The sequence below is a fragment of the Saccostrea cucullata genome, unplaced genomic scaffold (assembly GCF_032062105.1).
Source record: "Saccostrea cucullata isolate Sc308-1 unplaced genomic scaffold, CSIRO_AGI_Scuc_v1 ctg422, whole genome shotgun sequence".
Classification (NCBI taxonomy): Eukaryota; Metazoa; Mollusca; class Bivalvia; order Ostreida; family Ostreidae; genus Saccostrea; species Saccostrea cuccullata.
The window spans coordinates 160,607-181,148 of NW_026929454.1; the positions used below are offsets into that span (position 1 = coordinate 160,607).

The 20,542-nt window shown below is 31.0% G+C and overlaps 2 protein-coding genes across 5 annotated transcripts in view; both read right to left on the reverse strand.

Annotated features, from left to right (window-relative positions):
* The window catches only part of LOC134280898 (uncharacterized), a 34,945-nt gene extending 19,302 nt beyond the window's left edge, over nt 1-15,643 (reverse strand). The window contains exons 1-10 of one of the 4 annotated variants that reach the window (XM_062763350.1): nt 15,567-15,643; nt 15,196-15,258; nt 14,239-14,291; nt 13,959-14,008; nt 13,673-13,765; nt 13,200-13,367; nt 8,811-8,932; nt 8,275-8,476; nt 7,615-7,743; nt 6,942-7,155 (exon numbers count right to left, since the gene is read on the reverse strand). In XM_062763350.1, the coding sequence (XP_062619334.1) occupies nt 7,616-7,743; nt 8,275-8,476; nt 8,811-8,932; nt 13,200-13,367; nt 13,673-13,765; nt 13,959-14,008; nt 14,239-14,291; nt 15,196-15,258; nt 15,567-15,575 (888 nt within the window). In that variant the 5' untranslated portion in view covers nt 15,576-15,643 and the 3' untranslated portion in view covers nt 6,942-7,155; nt 7,615. Of the gene's footprint in view, nt 1-6,941; nt 7,156-7,350; nt 7,744-8,274; nt 8,477-8,810; nt 8,933-13,199; nt 13,368-13,672; nt 13,766-13,958; nt 14,009-14,238; nt 14,292-15,195; nt 15,259-15,566 lie in introns of those variants that run through there. The other 3 variants (XM_062763352.1, XM_062763349.1, XM_062763353.1) reach the window with 3 other exon arrangements.
* On the reverse strand, nt 2,076-3,998 carry LOC134280892 (heavy metal-binding protein HIP-like). Its single transcript, XM_062763342.1, has 2 exons — nt 3,847-3,998; nt 2,076-2,469 (listed from the first exon to the last, which is right to left on the reverse strand). Exons 1-2 carry the CDS (start codon nt 3,995-3,997, stop codon nt 2,078-2,080), a joined length of 543 nt encoding a protein of 180 aa, XP_062619326.1. The 5' UTR covers nt 3,998; the 3' UTR covers nt 2,076-2,077.
* Nucleotides 15,644-20,542: the final 4,899 nt, after the last annotated feature.

The following is a 20,542-nucleotide window of genomic DNA, read 5'->3' on the forward strand; positions in this document are numbered from 1 at the left end:
ATAAAATTAAAATCATAGAATTAAATGACAATGCAATTTTATCAGTTATAGGCGAAAGAAATATGTCAAATAGATCAAATGATATCGCCTTTCTGCTAGTGAGGTATGATACACGTTCTAGTAACAGGTTGATTAAAGTAAAACACATACAAAAACTCCTACCAAACACAGGATAAATTAAAATTGTTTAGCAGTGTCTGAAGTAACTCATATACTTGTAAGAATTTGAATATCAAATCCAGTTTTCTTTAAACCAATGATATAAAAATAACACCGTTATGTCATGATATAAAGAGCGTCATCAAACATGAGAAGCAAGACTGGAAAATAAAACTATTTTTTACTAATATAAATATTGCTAAATCACTTGATTCGTGAAGCTTTGAAACCATTTAAATAATGTTCTCTTACTCAGATATTTTTGTAAAATCCTACAAATTCATCTTTTGTGTATTTTATTTATTTCAAACACTTAAAATGAAAAGTTTCATAATTATATTTCAGAGGTTAAGCAGGTCTATGTAGTTATCCTTTAGTATTCATATTCAAAAACTTTGCAACCTAACAGCAGAGTAAACACAGATGTCTTGCATTATTCATGAATAGTGGGATCAGATGATATGAAGGAGTAAGTCTCTTCTCTCAACGGGTCATTTATATTCAAATATGTATAGTTCAAATTTTCCTGAACCAAAACAACTAGTATTGTTCGAAAAAAAAAAATGTAGACATTGTGATTTTATCGGGAAATAATGCAGAAACTTTGTTGGTGAGGGGTCCTTGACTCTGAAGACTACAAATTAGCTGTCTTTTGAGTTTCAAATAATATATAAGATCATGTTTTCAAAATTCAATAGTCATGATGAAAGTAAGCGTAAAATATATAATAATAATAATAAAAAATACAAGTTTACCTCCGTATTTCTGGTTGATCTGGTCACAAGCATTGTTGTATGCCAGGTCACTGTCTTTCCTGACCATCATACCTACACCACTAATGTCACACCTGTACCGGCCAGGTAGAACCTCCAGATCGTTAAAGTTTGTACGAGGGGAGAACAACGCATCTGCCTGGAACACGTGACAATCGAAAGTTATTTATTCGAAGAAGCATCTTTTCTTTTCTCATCTTATAATATGACAAATATATTTAAAATACTGATTCTTCGTTTATTTATAAATTAACATTAACATTAATTTATTTATAAGTTAAAACCTTGGACAGGTTCAAAAGACTATAGTTCAGATGCCAATCAAATATCTGTACATATACTTTTAAGGGAACGTCCTATTCATTTCAACTATGATATGAGTTTGTTTTTATTCTTTTCCAGTCAATTCCGATCGCATACTGCTCTTTTGTAAACTACAAAAATTGGAAAATGTCTTCACGAAGATAATTCATAATCCGACTACTTCTTGTGTTTTTTTAATCCATCATCAATTTAAATGTTGTTTGAAAATAATATTCTTGCGCATGAGGATTTTATAAGATATAAGAAATTTATTACCTGCGTAAAGATGTAGAAGAATTGTTGTTTGCAAACCTCTTTGATGTCTGTTTTATAGGATTAGGAGAGGGAATAAATGTTTTTTTTTATTTACATTTGTATTTGTATTTTCATTTGTATACTTAATGTTGATTTGGTTTTTTTAAAGGGTGGAATAGAAAACTAGAGACAAAAAATTGCATGCTCTAGCTATTCTATTGATATTTTTTCCTTCTTGTCTGATTAAAAGGTTTTTCAGCGATTCTTTGAAAAACATTTTGCAGAGAAACTTCATATAGATATAAAGTCTTCTAATTTCCTACCTTTATTATTTTGTTCCAGACTTGCATCAAGTTGTAAATTTTAAATTTAATGAATGGAGGTAAATGAAAACTTAAATACACAATCGTGTTTATGTTCGAATGCATAATCTAATTATTCTAAACTTCAAAAAATTAAAGAATGTAGGGACTATTGTCATGTCATAGTCATATCCTTATTATCATTTCTGGATATACATGATAATGTTAATTATAAATCATATTAATTTTGATAGTTCTGCATATTTATTTCAGACAATAATTCTGTTACAATTTAAATCCAGTGAATGATGACCAGTGAGCATAAGCGTATTCTCCGTCTGTACCAACTGTTCTTATCCAGACTTCGTCTTTCTTCTTCATTTTTATAACAGCTGATGAAGATCCGGACGCCCAGTGAGAACTGCCTGATATGCCATTGACATGATTATAACCCATAACGTTACCGTTCAGAACAATCTGAGTATGGAAGTGTTTTCCACCCTTTGTTACATTGGTCCACATAAATGAGTAGAGACCATCTTTAGGCGCTGTAAATTTACCAGTGTTGGCGTTATAGGAATTTCCAGAGTTTTGTGTTACTTTCCCATAAACAACAACAGTGTTTGCACGAAGGTTTTCCTGTGTTTTCGATAAAAGTGCGTGAAAAGCGATGCTTTCTATCCAAAGAAATAAATATACAAATATTAAGCTGTATCTCAACATAAACTTCACAAAAATATATATGTACAACATATCTTGACATTTTTGTTTTGAATTCTTTCAAATTACTTCCGTTTTTCTTAGGTTTCTTTGAAATCAATTCATTCTTATTTCAAATATTTGATAACACCATTGTTAGATATTTCGTGTATTTCTTCTAATTATTTTAGTTTTATCTTTATTTTCTACTTTGTTTATTTATTAATTGATCTTTTATTTATCTATCTACTTGTATTCATTTATGTGTTTAGCATGTAAAATGACTTCTAAATCCAAAAGGAAAATTATGATGTCAGGACCTTAATCTTTAAAATTTCCTGGCAAACATAATATCCAAGCATTTAGATTATTTCATTAAGTCAGTGAAAAAATTCAAAATTGTGACGTAATTCCCCATCTAGTCAATGCATTATGACCACATAAAATGCGTAATTTTCTTCAAATACTGTAAATTCCTCTGAAAATGACCTAAAGTTGAAGCATTTTTTCAATATTTCATGTAGAGCACAACCTCTGATCCAAAATATGCAAATACATAATGAAAGCTCTGCTTAAGATAAAAAAAAAATATGTTTTATTTTTTGGATCGTGGGCTGTGCTCATATCTAATTTCTTAGCTGAAGGTAGTCAAATACGCATGTTTTCTGCAAATTTCAAAAACATTGCAATTTCTCAAACCTGTTTTCCAATATCTGGATTCTCAAAACGAAATTTTATGATAGGAAATGAAAACACCAAGTGTCTACTTCATTTTGATATATGAAATGGGAAGGAGGGTGATAGTTAATTAATTGATATAAGTACAGGGCCGTTTTATGCCTAAGATGGCTCCTGCTCTTTATCATACATTTAATTAAAATAAACATTCAATTATAAAGACAATTTTATAATGAAATTGCAGTCATAATATTTTTTACCGAAAGGTGTGAAATTTAGCAAATTGGTTTGCATGTCGTTAGTGGAAAGATCGGATCACCATGATACTTTTGAAAAAAAAATTATACATTGTAATAAATATTAAAAGTCTAAACCTTTCTAAAATTTCGTTAAAAGAATTCGCAAATTGCCGAAACTTGTTTCTTTAAATGTTAGAATCTTAGCTAGATTGCATTATATACACAATTGTATGATTACTTGTTGGTTTTCAATATTTGGTCAAAACCCGTGGTTGTAGATAACCCAATTCTGAAACAATGCAATACACTTTGCATTTAGTCTGCGCAAATCCAGACAAATAGTGTGTGCTTTTATAAATTGTATACATAAACGTTCATGTCAAATTGAATTATTTTAAACTTAGACAAAATTGTTTTTAAATAAGAGTAAATAAATACCTTTATCTTTTCCTGAACAGTTCCTATTCTGATACCCCATTCCTTTACAGACTGTGTTATATTTGTTGTATTTATCAATGAAGTCTTGTGTGCCTTCTTTTGCCTGCACTTCCAGCAGAATGCATACGACAAGGAGAATCGCTCTAAGCATGTTCATCCTATTTAAAGACATAGTAAAAGAGGCAAAAAATCATTTTGAAATACTTTTTCATTGATTTAGGTTATCTGTGGACACCAGATTGCCTCAACCGTTTCCCATACTACTACATGTATAACAGATGTTATAAATTACTCACAGGGTTAATATCATATCACTTTGAAGGATATATTGCAGCCAAATTCAGCCTTTAATGTTCAGCTACCATCACTTTATATCATTTACAAAGTAATTAAAAGGTAACGTGAGCATTTGTGGTTTTTTTTTTTCAAATGAAATATTTGTATTTAAATGTATTCTTATTGAATTCTATTCTGATAAATTAAGTGGTGTGAGAAAAGGGTTATCCTCTGTTTTCTTCTAAAAGTCACTTTATCGTAAAAGAGAACATTTCATGCTTAAATCTAAATTAATTCAATTTGTTCAATTTCAGCTGAAAAGTTGAAGATGAATATATATTTTTTTATGCTTTGCAATTCTTTTTTAAATATATAAATTCATGAATCATTATGACAGAGAAAGAATTTGGAAATTTTTTAATTGTAACTAGTTTTCTACAGTAACCAATTAAAGTTTATGAACAGCTTAGTCTATTTCTATAATTCTAGGCTATTGCTATCAGTGATCATTTTCACAAAATAGACGTGAAGGTAAATATTAACCAATAATACAATTGTTATAAAAAAAAATAAAAAAGGAATTTTGTTCTTCTTTGTTTTCTTCATATAAGCAGATTATATCATTGACTGGAACTCGCGTAAACTCGCTTGGCATGTGGAGGTACCAGGATGGCTCAATTGCGCTATCTCTTATATTCTATAATTCCTTTTAAATTTGTGGACCAGAGCGGCGGCCATGGTTGGGGAGTGGAGATGTTACCCAACCAGTATAAAATGCAACCAAGACAGTCAAGATTCAGCTTTCCACTCTTTATTAAATTAAACAATCTATTTCTAATATTTATCATCACAATAAATAATTTTACAAAATATACTAAACCATATTAAAACTATAACTACTTATAATATAAAAAGTTTAACTTGTAAATAAAAGAAGCCATGTGAAAATTTAATAATTTTGATCAAAACGCGTGCAAGTCTACAAAATTATCTCACCTGTATAAAATGCAACCAAGACAGTCAAGATTCAGCTTTCCAATGAAATCCTGTCTATCCCGGCCGTTCATTTTATACTAGGTGTACCTTTGTCGATTCACATCTCCATATTTTTAATTCCTTCGAAATATGCAATAATTACTTTAAATTTTTATTTGAATTTTTCATTACTATTATTCTGACCTTGAGTACTTTTAAAATTTCGAATGCACTTTTAAAATAATTTCCAATCTTTTGCAAAATCTTTAAATATTATTTGTAGTAGCTAATTTATTCAAATATCTGACCTCTGGTCACTTCATTACCATTGGTTCCTTATTCACCCTAGCCAAATACATCTTTTCATAAACAAGCAAGTAGCAGCTGCATTCCCATGATCTATTTCGTGGGACCGTCCGATTTAAAAGTTTAATTCCTATTGATCAGCCTCTTTAATTACTTTTATCTGTAGAGCTCGCGTTCGTTATCTTTTGACAGACTAAAACTGCAAACTCATAAAATTTGTTTCATTCTTATATTTACTGCAATTTTTATTATGATACAATGCATCTAAAACCTGGCTTCACGATCTTGAGAGTGCATGGATGTGTTCCATCTTGGCTTCTCAGAATTACATTAAACACGATGACATATGAAAAAACGTAAAGTTTTAGCGTACACTATCAATTTTCATGGATAAAAAATCATTTTCTGTTATTGTTAGGTTTTAACGGATTGCTGCTCTTAGGTATATAAAATACTATTATTTTATTTTACAAGTATTATATACATGTACCGTAGAGGAATTAAGATTGATTACAACAGAAAAATATTTATGATATAGAAAATTGATGCAATACGCTTTGAATCCTTGATTTATAACACACTGATCGTGTCTAATCAATGTCTTCTTGAGAGTGAACGATGTTCCAGTATTTACACGTCAAACGCCTGGTTTTGTCTTATTATGAAACGTAACATTTAATATTCAAACGTAGACATTCATAAAATTTGTCGCAAAAGTTTACTATTATAATCGAGTGAAATGAAGAATAGATTAGTTTTTATATAAAAAATTTCATTTGTCCTACTTTTTTGACAAGACAGTTTATAAAGACAGGAATCTTATACTGAAAAAAATGAAGAAAAAATCCAATAAATCTGCCGTGACTATTTGATTTCAAAACTAAACTGAGCAATATTTGACTACAAAATCAAACAAATAATCGTTATTTATTGTATTTACTACTTTATAATGATATCGATTAACTGTACATTTCTGAATTAAATATTACTTCAAAGGTAACAGGTTGCTTGAATAAATAAACACGCGACATCCAACTACGGTCAAAAGATGAGATAAAGAATCCTTATCTTACGAGTAAAATGAATCTTTTTTAGGAGATATAGGTAATAAACATTGATTACCAATATTATTATCTACATAAAGAAGATAAATAAATATGAATAATTTCATGCACTTTTTGAAACATTCTGATCAAGTTAAATACTTAGTCTAGAATCTTTATGCCAATTTTTTATGCGAATAATTCTTATTTTACTTTCATTAAGTACTCTATCTGACATCGATAAGTTCAGGAAAGCAAATGAATGTAAAATATCTTTGAAACCTTTGAAAAAATGTTCTCCTAAGAATCAGTCACATTATCCAGCGATGAGGTATACGATGAAAATCCGATGCGGTTTGACGGTTTTACTGTGCTATCAGACTTCAACGTATTTTCTTACTAGTTTTTTTAAACTTATATTATAACAAAAATACATCCTGTAATTTTATTTTTTAATTGATGTTCATAATGACACCAAATTACATGTAAATGTAATTTTTCTATTGAAATAATTCTACATTGTTCAAATATTTTCTTTATACATACATTGTATCGTCATATCTCATATGTAAAATGTTTAAAAAGGGAGATTCATAATTTATAATGATGACAATCAACACAACTAATACACACATGCCATGCAAACAAAAACAATCCCATCAAGGTTTTTTCCTTACAAAAGCACAAGAATTGCAAGAAGTATGATACCCTGAAAAAAAAAAATAGCAGTGTAAATAATGCAAATTATGGTATTAAAATCGTTTTTTTTTTTTGGAGGTCAGATAAATCTAGCTACTAATTAAAAGCCTTAAAAGCCAAGGCTACCAAGAAATGCAAATACGAATATGCTAAAAAAAAAACTGATAAATTAACTACACAAAAAGGATTTTTCTTTTCTTAGTTTTAAATCAAAATGGGTCTTAAATATTCTTCTTGATGAATTGTAGTCAAGTGTTCAGTGAGACACTGTTGATTATGAAATTCCTCTTTTTCTCTAATACTATTTGCAAATTATGCATCTTGTTTACATGATCACTATTTCTACTTATATCCGAAGACAGTAATAATTTTTAACAACTTGAATATCCTAAATATCCAGTCAAACGTGAAGCTTTGACATTATTTGCTAAAAATACATAATTTTTACTTTGATTTACTTTATACTAACTCTACTTATTATAACGACGGAAATATACTACGAGATGGTTCTTTCTTTTTCTATTTTGGCCACTTCCGGTGCTGCCAACAAGGTGTTTTCCTGCCGGTGGTCGCGGTAAGCAGTTCCTTACAGGAAATCCTACAAAAGAAAAATAAGAGTCATAACCCAACATTTTAAAGTTGACTCTCTCTCTCTCTCTCTCTCTCTCTCTCTCTCTCTCTCTCTCTCTCCAAATGCTTTTGCAGGTATGTTCAGAACTAGTCACGTTGCAAGTTTGTAAGATATGCGCAAAATTAATCAAATTTAATTGAAAGAGAAGTTTTATTAAATGGATCAAAATAATGGTAATATCTAGATTAAAATAATGAAGGATTTCATTTATGTTAAAATTCAGGTGATTAGTTTCATGATAACTGTAAAGTATCGGTTTACATTTTTGTAACTTTTTTTCACACTTTACTTTTATGGTAGCGAAATATACCAATTTAGACCTCTACTTGACTCTCAGAACCATTACACAGTGAGAGGTCTCCTCGACTCTGAAGACTTTACAAATTAGTTTCCTACTGAGAATTTATAAGTTGCAAATAATATACAAGATCATGTTTTCAAAATCAATATTCATGATTGAAGTTGGCATAAAATATATAATAAAAAAAACACGTGTACCTCCGTATTTCTGGTTGATCTGGTCACATGCATTGTTGTATGCACCCGACAAATAATACTCCTCAAAGGCGGTGTTCCACCACGCGGGGAGGTCACTGTCTTTCCTGACCATCATACCTACCCCACTGATGTCACACCTGTACCGGCCAGGTAAAACCTCTAGGTCGTTAAAGTTTGTACGAGGGGAGAACAACGCATCTGCCTAGAAAACGTGACAATCGAGTTACTTATTTGAAAGAACATCTTTTAAATTTTTCATCTGATTGTAAAAACGCCATGATTAATCGGTTTTTCATAGGATATTGAAATATCTCTAAAACTTGTCACTTTATATATTTTTTTTTTCACTTGTATTGAATTTTGATAGATAAATTAGAAATTTTAATTGAAAATAATAAAAATGATATAAGACAAAGCGATGATTTTTTTTCTTTTATTGAAATCGTAGTAAATTTAAAAAATAAATATTTAACAGGAAGTGATATTGATATTTAGCATATTTAAGAAAATGTCATGGTCATATTTTAAATACTTACAGTTTGATTAAGAAGAAGTTCTTTAGCCTCTACAATTCCTGAAGCTACTATGACTTGCTTTGGTTTTCCTAAACCAATTCTAATTGTACACTGTTCATTTGTAAAAGCCCCGTTCAAGTGTACTGAAATAGAAAATGTCTCATTTCACTAAACGAATGAAATCGCACAATCCTCAAAATTATGGCATTTAACATTATTTTGTAGCTTTTGTAGAAAAATACCTGACTGCAACATTATTAACAAAGATATTTCATTGTTATATTTGTATAAATAATCAAATAAAGCTGGAATGATTATACTACATACAGTATTATTTTTAAAGAGAAACATAGATAAACGACTACGGTTCAATCTGGAAATAAATGACATAGAAGTCCGTGTATGAAATAATATACAATTATGGACTCTTTTGGTGTTGAATATGGTTTGTTATTCACCAGAAAAATATTCATATTGACCGAGGCGGAGCCGAGGTCAATATGGATTTTTTCTGGTGAATAACAAACCATATTCAACACCAAAAGAGTCCATAATTGTTTTATTATATAGTCCGAATTTGAATAAATAAGACATTGAAGAATAACGAAACCACTTTCGTTTACTAATTTACGTCGTTTAAAAATATGCCAAGATTATAGTTTGTCACCACCGTGTTTTCCTTTCCGAGTTTCGCCTTGTAAGACGTCCAAATGTTTAAAAATAATCCTGAAATAAGTTTGTATAATATTTTTTCTGCTCAGATACGTAGCTCGCTGTGGCCTTTGCAACCATTGTTTTCAACGTTGTTTGAAGTATTGATTATGACGTCACAATGAAGCTGCACGCGCAATGACTCTCCGGTGAATACGGCCACAATTGTTTACAACGTTGTTTAAGGTTTTGATTGTGACGTCACAATGCAATGCACGCCCAGTGACCCTCCGGTGAATTCGACCTAAAATCCAGTGAATATGTAGTGTTATGAACTGTTTGCGTTTGTATAGATTATATAGGGACTATATGTAGACTATATAATAAAGAGAGATAACGAACAGTAGTCAAGCTCAAAAGTCCAATAATCAATACAAAATAGGAGCAGAGCAGACACGGACCTCTGAAATATCAGAGATGCGATCAGGTGCCATGAAGGAGTGAGCATCCCCTGCCGACCGGTCAGACCCGCCGTGTGCTCCTTGTCATGATCGGGAAATAACGGAAAACTCAGTAGTGTTAAGGCTTTCCGGAGCTTTAAACGCACTCAAAATGTAACACTGCGTTGCAGGATCGATTTTGAATTGAATTTGTTAGTTATAAACTCAAGGAAAGCCAGTTCATATAAAGGCTATATACGAGGGCCGTTCAAAAATTACGCGGACTGTGCTATTATTTACTCTTACAGACGTCATAAAGTTACGAAATTTCACAGAAATATGTATCTTATAGAATCCTATAAATTTTGGGCAAAATTTTTGTATTTTTTAAAAATTCTACTAAAATTATCGGTATGTTGATATCGCTGATGGAGAGGTGCGGAGCACGACAAAAAATCTGAAGCAAAATCATGCGGAATCCAAAATTTAACTCATTTATTTTTTGCGATAATTTGCGACAATTTTCTCAAATGTATCTTTAAATTGTTCTTTGATTATGCATTTGGATTTCTGACGTGATATTTGAAGTACGAATAACAGAAATATAATGATTTTTCTCTGTTGCGATTCCCGTGAAAATGACGTCTGCTGAACTGACGGCGCACCACACTTTTGTTAAATTTTGTGTAATGCTCGAGATATCGCCAACATAGATCAAAAATATACACAATAAAACATCTAGTAAACTAGGATATTCGTGACATTCGTCCACAAAAAGCAAATTCATTTGAAATTTTAGACCCTTTAGACTCTGTAAAAAGGCTGTACGGGAGGACGGGAAGAAGATTATGGACGAAAACTTTATTCGGACTGTATTTTTTAAGAACGTGATTGAGAGTCACCAATATCACACTTTAATAATATAGGGTTATTGAACTTATATTGGTGAATATTGGCACGAGTTGGCTGTTCAAATGCACGAGCTTGCGAGTGCATTTGAACAGCCAACGAGTGCCAATATTCACCAATATAAGTTCAGTAACTCCTTTATTATATAGCTAAAACATTTCCACATAATTTATAATAATTATTCCAACTTAAAAAACCCTCAAATTAATGATTTTTTAGTATCGGTATTCAAATTAACGTCTGTCCTGTTAGCGTTCAATATCGCATAATTCCGATGACCCTGCCGAGTGATATGATTTGCTTATTTTGGTTTTAATGGGTCTAACACGTACTTTATTCTAATGAATTAATTTATTTTAGTGTGAAAAATAAACACATCTTACCTAGATGCCACTTCTTTTCTTTAATTTATCTCTGAGAATTTGATCAGACGACTTTTTTTGTTTACAACGGGGCGTTCGATATTGAACGCTCGTATTCGGAATGTTTCGGGCATACTCATATACGCAATACAAAGTTAGCGTTCAATAAAACGTCAAGATATTCAACGCTAAAATTCTCTAGATTTTTGGTAGTATTTTATTATAGAGACTATTTATTAGCTATATAATAATATCACATAAATACCTGCAGTTTTTGGTTTTTAAACAAAAAAAGAATATTTTTTACTTGTTTAATAGATTTTAAGCTTGACAATTAAGAAATGGTATTTGGATGTTGAGTAGATAAGGTAACTCAAACTGTACAGGTACTCTTGGGAAAATGTTGAGAAAATGAAAGCTCAATAACATTTTGTTTATAATGCCTGTGACGTCGAAGATATTGCTGCTCCGTGACTTAATAATATGTCCTGAAAAATCACTCAAAATTGAAACTAATTTACAACATTTTGATATGAAATTTTGAAGACCATATAAGTAAAGATTCTTTTATATTATGTATGACATTTTGCCCGATTATGTCGTCAAATATTTTTTCTATGCAACAAGTCCGCGTAATTTTTGAACGGCCCTCGTATAAACTTATTTGTTACGATATCATATAACCTCGATAATCACGTGACGGTCATTTTTACTTTTTTGAAAAATTGCACATAAATAGCTTCAGGTTATTAACACAATTATTATTAAATTTTTGTCAAGTAAATTAATTCCTCGGTGCCTCGCTTCAAACTCTAAAAATTACGGGTCAGCCATATAGAATGAAGTCTGCACTGAATGATGCAAGTTTAAACGGTGAGAGATGATTGAATAATATTACTAGTTCTTTACGGAATCAAATATAATCGAATGTGAAAATGGAGCTGATCTTTTGAGACGGACGCTCAACGGTCCCTCAAATATTGTGAGGATGACCAAAAGCAATTTTTTTTTCTCTAAGATAGAGTGCACCAGATGACAAGTGCAGAAAAATTAAGGTAATGCACGATTGTATGTATATTGTTTAACGTCCCTTTCAAGAATTTTTCACTCATATGGAGACGTCACCGTATGCCGGTGAAGGGCTTCAAATTTAGTGCTATACTCTGCACTCAGGGCCATTGAGCAGTGATCATTTTCAATTATGACGTTATTTATAGTTCAGAGAAGTGAATGCACAGAGGATACTGCGATATTCTCTGGGAAGGCTTAACGTACCTGCGAAATCTGCCGTCAATTCAGTGTGTAAATAATGGACTAAGAATTAATATGAAAAACGTCAGTCAGCATTAAAATTTTGACGCAGTGGTAAATTGTATTTGATGACAAAGTCATTGTATCTCCATAGAACATACAAAATGATGAGTTTCAACGAGACAGCTGATATTATTGTTTCAGAAACTGGTTTTTCAATAATTTCCCTCGTTTAAGAAATTATACATACGTTGAGCATGCTCTTGTGTATCAAATTAACTGAGAAAAAATATAAACTCTGTATGCAGGTTATAAATGTATATTGCTGTATAAGTGAGGGAAGTTGACGATTGAAAAGTTAAAGTCATTGCATTTATCATAGAGCTTAGTTGTTAAATTAGTTTTTAGATGTTTTACCATATCCAAATATGAAATAGATGTACCAAACTCTGTTGTCTCTTCTATCTAAAGCTCACGTGGGTTACCTGAATATCGTATGGACAGAAGAATGGATATAACTATTGTTAACTGTCAATTCGTCGTAAATATTTGGTAAATATTACCTCTGTTTATAGTTCAATTTATACAATTTAAATTGCACAAATATCTAAAGAGAATACATCGCATGTTGTAATGATTCTTTGTGTGTGTGTGTGTGTGCTTTTTTGGTCTTCCCTGCCTGATGACAAAGCTATTCCAGCGAGATCAATAATTCTTTAAAACTTGATTATGCTAACAAACAATGAATATGAATGAATGAAACTTCATATAAAAAATTATATAAATGCTCCATCTACCTATCACAGCATTCTGTAAAGCCTCTGGATCAAACTTTTTTGGATTTCCCTTAAGAACCGTAAATGTGGAGGTGGTGGTCCGGATAGCGTTAGTGAACTGTAACGCGTTGACACGGTCCACTGAACTCACATATCCAGTACAGGCATCGAACCATCTTTCCATCAGGCCTAGTATTTATTGATAAAGGACGTTTATGTGCAAAGGGTTTCATTGACAGTTTCAGATTGTAAGTTAACGTTTCTCTGAAGAATTATATTCTTTTTGTTTATCATAATTCCATAAGTGTTTTCCAATCTATATTCAATTGCAATTAATTGTTACGATTTTTATTTATATAATGTAATACCAGTTATGACAAATAGAAAGAAAAGCTTTGGATTTCGTTTGAATTGAATATAAACGATATCAATATTTTCTCTTTCATGTTTATCTTTAATTGCATTTTATAATCTGATGTAGAATCATGTTTTACCTTCTCCTGGGTAAAACCGACCACGAATTGTCTGCACACAGGCTTCTGTAGGAGCTAACGTCGTTGCGCATTTCTGGTTGGCAATCGAACATACTACAGGGGAAAAATAAGTTAATTCATCACGCATATATAAGTATTCCAATTAATTATCAATATTGAGATAATACATTTTTTTTTTATTTTTAATACAGGAGATTTAATTATTACTAGTGCATATTGGTAATTTACATATATATTTACTTTAGGAAACAAATATATAAAAAATTAGAAAAAGAATTTGTCGTACCTGCCTGTATCAAATCTAGATCCGCTCCAATCAAGACCCCATCGCTGCCACTTAAACAAGAATCAAAACAATTTAGTATTAAATGTGCCTTCCTTTCATTTAATTTAGAATAATCTGTCTGAAGATTCATTTCTATAACATTGTGTATTTTCATAAACTCTCTTTCCTGTTATGAGTAAAGTCTTAATTAATTAAGAGCAATTTTTTATCATTGTTATGTCCTGATTTTTGGACTATTTTTCTCCACTTTACATTAACAAAAATTATCTATGATTCTTACATGAAATTCCAGGGTCGCCTATTTCCACTTACTGCAAATAACCACGTTTTGGTCTGTGAAGGAAAATAAATAGAAGAAAGATCAAAAGATCGAGGGAAAACCGTGCATGCTTTTGTCAATGGTCCTTAAATTTTTGTATGATTATTTAAAACTCATAATTTATATTTAATTTTATTCAAACAATTTTAAATCTAAATGAATATTTAGATCAGTCCTAAATATATATATATATATAGTCCATATTCAGTCCTAAATGAATATTTAGATAAAACTTTGAGTTCAATTTATAGCTTAAATTTCTAATATAAATTATGCAGCTTGTACTTTTTAATACCTTTTTATTAATAACCTATTACATTTGATTTCAGTCCTTATGTTCAATTAATTATCAGAAATAACATTATTCCAGACATTAGTATCCACTTTTTTCCGCGTTAATATCCCGTTCTTACCGATAATGTTTATTGTTAATTAAAAGTACTACATATGTATGTAACGAAATTATGTCATTTGTCATTTACGTAATATTACACATAGATGTCAGTTGATACACATTCTCCTTAATGTGTACATTTTTTATACTTTCTGATATGTTTTTACACTGACCCTAGGGCTATTTTGATATCTATTATCCAAAACAACTCACAGTCAAGGTAACAAAAACTAATCATATGATACTGCGATTATGATAATCTACTATAATCTCTTTTCTATTTTGTCACTTTTTTTTCATATTGAACACTATATTGTGTACCAGAAAAAACAATGTATGAAAAATAAGGTTGGGTTAACAAATGCATTCATTTGAGAGATGCATTCGTGAAATTAATCATAGACTGCATTTAAAAGTCGTTCCAACCACATAGCATCGTACCGAAGCCCCACGTGTTTTCAAGGTCACATGGTGGGTTTTATATAAACATCACATGACTGGTCTATAAGACATGAATACCTTACCTGGCCAAATACAAATAAAGGAAGAATCACAAGGACAATGGCCGAAAGGCAGTGATTGTTCACCTGTTTAATTGTAAAAAAAAAAATTAATATCATTAATTAATTCAGCTTTTGAAACGTAATTATATAATGTATGAATACGTTAAAACATTATACCGCTAGCATTCTAGTAAACAGGTAAATGAAATGCGTTTAAATGCTTTTAACTGAATGCCGATCGATCTAATTAATATCTATCTACTGTATACAATCTTATGCATTCCAAAGTAGTCTGCATATAAAAGTTAGGACTTTATTTCATGTTACACACCTCATGAAATCAGCGAGATTTAAATTCAAACGACAATATAAACAATAGTACTCTGACTTACCTTTGTCATGCCTAATAATTACTTGAACCTGAGTAGTAATACCGGTGTTTTATAAACAACACTAACTCTCCGGTATGATATCACGTGACAGCTTCGAGATCCTGTAAGTCATCACTGTACAGTCACAAGCTCAAGGTTGTAGCATTGCAATTGTATTAATATATATATTGGCAAACTGTTTAACTATATTCTTAACTCAAGATTAGATAAATATTTAAAATGCAATGATAAAATCAATCCTTGTCAAATAGGATTTACAAAACAAGCTAGAACTTCAGATCATGTTTTTGTCTTGAAAACACTTGTTGAAAAATACTGCAAATCAAAAAAAGGGAAGCTATATGCTTGCTTTGTTGACTTTCATAAGGCCTTCGATAGTATAAACCATGCTGGTCTGAAGCTTAAACTACTAAAAGCTGGTATTAGCACTAAATTTTACTCAATTGTTAAGGATATGTATTCTAAAAGCTATTCTTCTATTAAACTGGGTAACAAATTAATTGGTCACTTCCGTACTTACAATGGGGTTAGACAAGGTGATAACATGAGCCCAAACCTATTCAAGATTTATCTCGATGATCTATCAAATTATCTGTCAAATTCTAAAAGTTTTGTAAAATTAAACAATGATTCATCTATGTCCATTCATTGCCTAATGTATGCTGATGACATGGTACTTCTCTCCCCAACTGCTGAAGGTCTACAAGAAAAACTCGATATACTAAGTACATACTGTAAGGACTGGTGTCTCAAAGTTAATACAAAGAAAACAAAAATTATAGTCTTCAATTCATCTGGTAAACACGTTAAAATTCCCTTTCATCTGGATAACAACAATATTGAATGTGTTAAACAATACAAGTATCTGGGTCTGACTGTTAATGCATCTGGAACACTAAGTAATGCTAAAAATGATTGTTGTAACAAAGCCAAAAAAGCCTATTTCAAACTTCAAAAAGACTTTCTCACATTTAATCCATCAATTAGAACTGCTTTAAATGTATTTGACCACACTATTAAACCCATTATCCTGTATGGTTCGGAGTTATGGGGTTTTTTTGACCCAACAACCTCTAAATTTAAGAGAAATCCAAATATAACACTAGACAAAATATACCAAAGCTTAGAAGGCGAAATTCTAAATCTTAAATTTTACAAACATTTACTAATGGTTCATGGTAAAAGCAGCAATTTTGCTGTAAGATCTGAGCTAGGACGTTTGAATTTACATTTTGATGTCATTAAAAATATGTTGTTATACTGGCATAGATTAGAGAATCTAGATGGTGAATTTCCCTTGCTTAGTGAGGCTTTTAACTGCTCTAAAACACTACACCAAAATGGTTTTACTTCATGGTATTCTTGTGTTAACTTCTTACTTAACCATATTGATATTAAAATTAGTGATTTCCTAGGTATGTCAACCCCACAATTTAAAACCAATTTGAAAAGAATATTACTGAATTTCTATAAATTAAAATGGGAAAAAGACAGGAATTTACATAAAGATGGCAAATTGTCTACCTTTACCAGCATAAAGACTAAATTTTGTTTTGAACCTTATCTAGATATTCTTACAAACAATCAACATAGATCAGTTTTAACAAAGTTAAGAATATCGGCTCACAGGCTTAAAATTGAAATTGGACGTTACCAAAAAATACCTAGAGAGGAACGAATTTGTTCACTTTGTCATCACAACGAGATTCAGGATGAAATTCATTTTCTCCTTGTATGTCCTCATCTTAATGTACAAAGACTTGAACTCATAAATATTTGTAAAATTAAATGTAAAAATTTTCAATCTCTATCTTATGATAATCAATTTTATTGACTCATGACTAATGAAGACCCAGACATCCTTAGATCACTTGCTGCATTCCTTAGTAATTTACCTTAATTGAAGATATTGTGATAAGCATAAAAAATTATATATCTCTTTCCCAGTTTCTTGCCCTTAACTATATATATATATATATATATATATATATATATATATATATATATATATATATATATATATATATATATATATATATATATATATATATGTATAAATTATATATATATTTGTATGTAACTTACAATACAATACATGTATGTATATTCAGTATATCTCTTATATACTTTTTTTGTTTTTTTTTTAACAATTGCTCTTTATTTGTAATATCATCATCATGTTTGTTCTATCATTTTGATCCTCCTCCTTCTATTTGTAAATCTTTTTGCTCCTCCGGGGGCCCAAATTGGATTAATAAAATCTTGTATCTTGTATCTTGTATATATGTGTATATATATATATATTAGGGATGTCAACGAGTACCCGGTTAACCGGGTACTCGATCGAACGTCCGAGTATCGAATACTAAAATCGGTACTCGGTTACTCGGATGTATATTTTTGAATAGTTCTAAACTTATTTATTAATGCATTAAACAATCTGTTTTAAAACGTAAAATGCTCATTGAACTTGTACATACAGTAATTAGGGCTTCCTACGACTCTAAATGACCGTTATCGCCTGTGGCAGTGTTTATACAGTAATTATCATGACCAAGCACCTTGGGTACCTGGCTTTTCTCACCTTCGGCTGTCTTCTTCCCTTATTTTTTGTTTGGCTTTAATTATTTGTTTTCACTGAACATCGTTTAAGATCCACTATGTTTAAATAAATTAGATAATTTTGTCATTTCTCCGAGAAGCCGTAAATTCTCGGGAAAAGAGCGAATGATATTACACGTGCGATATTACATGCCAATTCAACTGGTTGAAGGCAAAGGCTTTAAAAAAAACTGATGTCCATCGTTGCACCAAACTACAAAATACCGTACCGTAATATTATAAAGTCTAGGATCGAAAAAGTGTACGAAAATCGTAAATCTGCTCTGTTAGGAGAATTGATCAAGTTCAAGTTGATACTGTACGTATCTCTGACGACTGATACCTGGTCGTCAAACGCGACAAAGAGTTACATTACAATTACGTAGCAGATTATTTTTTTAAACAAAAAGACTGTGAACAATTTATAATTTTAATTCTTGTGTTTATTTGATAAATAAATTGAATATTACGGTATGTTATATTAAATTTCGTCGGGCACGAAGTGCTCATCATTATTATGACAGAAATACATTCACGGATAAGTCTCCTATCAGTGCATCTGGTTTTATTTCTACAAGAGTTTACAATGTTTTATACTTTTCAATTTGCTTGTTCATATTTATGTACACTTTTACCGAGTACCCGGGTACTCGATCGGAAAAACGTCCGAGTAACCGAGTATTAAAAATCGACCGATTTGACATCCCTAATATATATATTCAAAAAATTATTTTTCCTTGGTATAGGGATAAAATAAAATCCAAATTCAAATGATAAACTCAAACTTTTATCTAAAGCGCTTTCGCCCCATGCGGGCTCATCAGTAGATTTATATCATCAGTATATATATATATATATATATATATATATATATATATATATATATATATATATATATATATATATATATATATATATATATATATATATATATATATATATATATATATCAGAAGTCCATGAATTCACAGTGGTCGGTATAGTAGTATAGTAAAAAATAATTAAAAAGAAAACACGAAGACAACAAAGTAAAGCATTAGCGCTTTCATTTAAAAATCTTCAGATGCTTTACAATCAAGTTTTTTAACTGTCACATAGTAACGCCTACTATGACGTCATAATTAGCGGAACGTAGTACAGTCTCTATGACGTAATTCTCCCAGCAGTTATTACGGGAAAGTCAAACAATGCTATTTAGCTTTGGTTTTATTACTACTTTAAAACCAAAGCTAAATAGCCAGAAGGATTTGTATGATTGTGAAAGATACAGAAACTAGAAATCAAAGGTTGACCGAACTAAAAACATTTCTTCTAGCACAACATTATCCAGAAAATCTTATCCTTTCTGCCATAAAAGAATCCAAGAAAATTCCGCAGCATATTTTAAGAACAACCAGAAAAAAGGACAAAGATCCATTCTTAATCCCTTTTGTAACAACATTCAATCCGAAACACATTAATATATTTCAAGAGGCAAGAAAGAATTTTACCATCATTGAACGGGATAATGATCTTCATCAACTTATACCAAAATCGGATTTGATTCGCAGCCAAAGACAACCGCCAAATTTAAAAAGACTATTGACCAGAGCTAAATTCAACACCACTCCAGAACAATATTCCGTAACAAGATGCGGTGATCCGAGATGCGGTACCTGTCCTAACCTACGAACAGGATCCTCTATTATTTTCAAGTGTGGAAAAACATTTCTTGTGAATGAAAATATGACCTGTAAGAGCAAAAACCTCCTTTATTGTATTACGTGTAACAACTGCGGAGAGGAATACATCGGCCAGACCGGGACCCAATTAACCGCCCGCATGCGCGTACATCGCCAACAAATTAACAATCCGAGCCTAAGAAACACGCCATGCAGTGAACATTTCGATATTTGCTCACAAGGAAACTACTGGTGTTCCCCTTTTATAAACTTAGGAACGATTCCACTGCAATGAGATTAGCAAAAGAAAACTACTTCATAAATCTTTTTTCACCAAAACTGAACAAACATTAACATTGAGAAATTACCTAATTTTATATATCATCAATTAGAATTTCTGTTTACTTTGTTTATTGAGACTGAAAAATATGTGATGTATTGTCCATTATTGTCCAATTTGATTTTCCCTAACTTTTACGTAACGTAGCCATACTATGACGTCATAGATTACTTCCTTCCCTGCAAAGACTCTCATGACGTCATGACGTCATAGTTAACGTTACTAAGCAAAACAATCAGTTCAATTTATGTACACCTGAAGACGGATTATGAGATCCAGAAAGCGCTTGTGTTAAGAGCCAGTCCGCGAGAAAACCATGCAAAATTCAAAAAATCGTCCAAATGGAAGGTTGCAACTTGGGAATTTTTAGTGCC

Coding starts and splice junctions, on each gene's coding strand:
- LOC134280892 (XM_062763342.1), bottom strand. CDS start 3,997: ATGCTTAGAGCGATTCTCCTTGTCGTATGCATTCTGCTGGAAGTGCAG. Junction 2,470..3,846: donor CTGTTCAGGAAAAGATAAAG/GTATTTATTTAC, acceptor TTCTTTGGATAG/AAAGCATCGCTTTTCACGCA.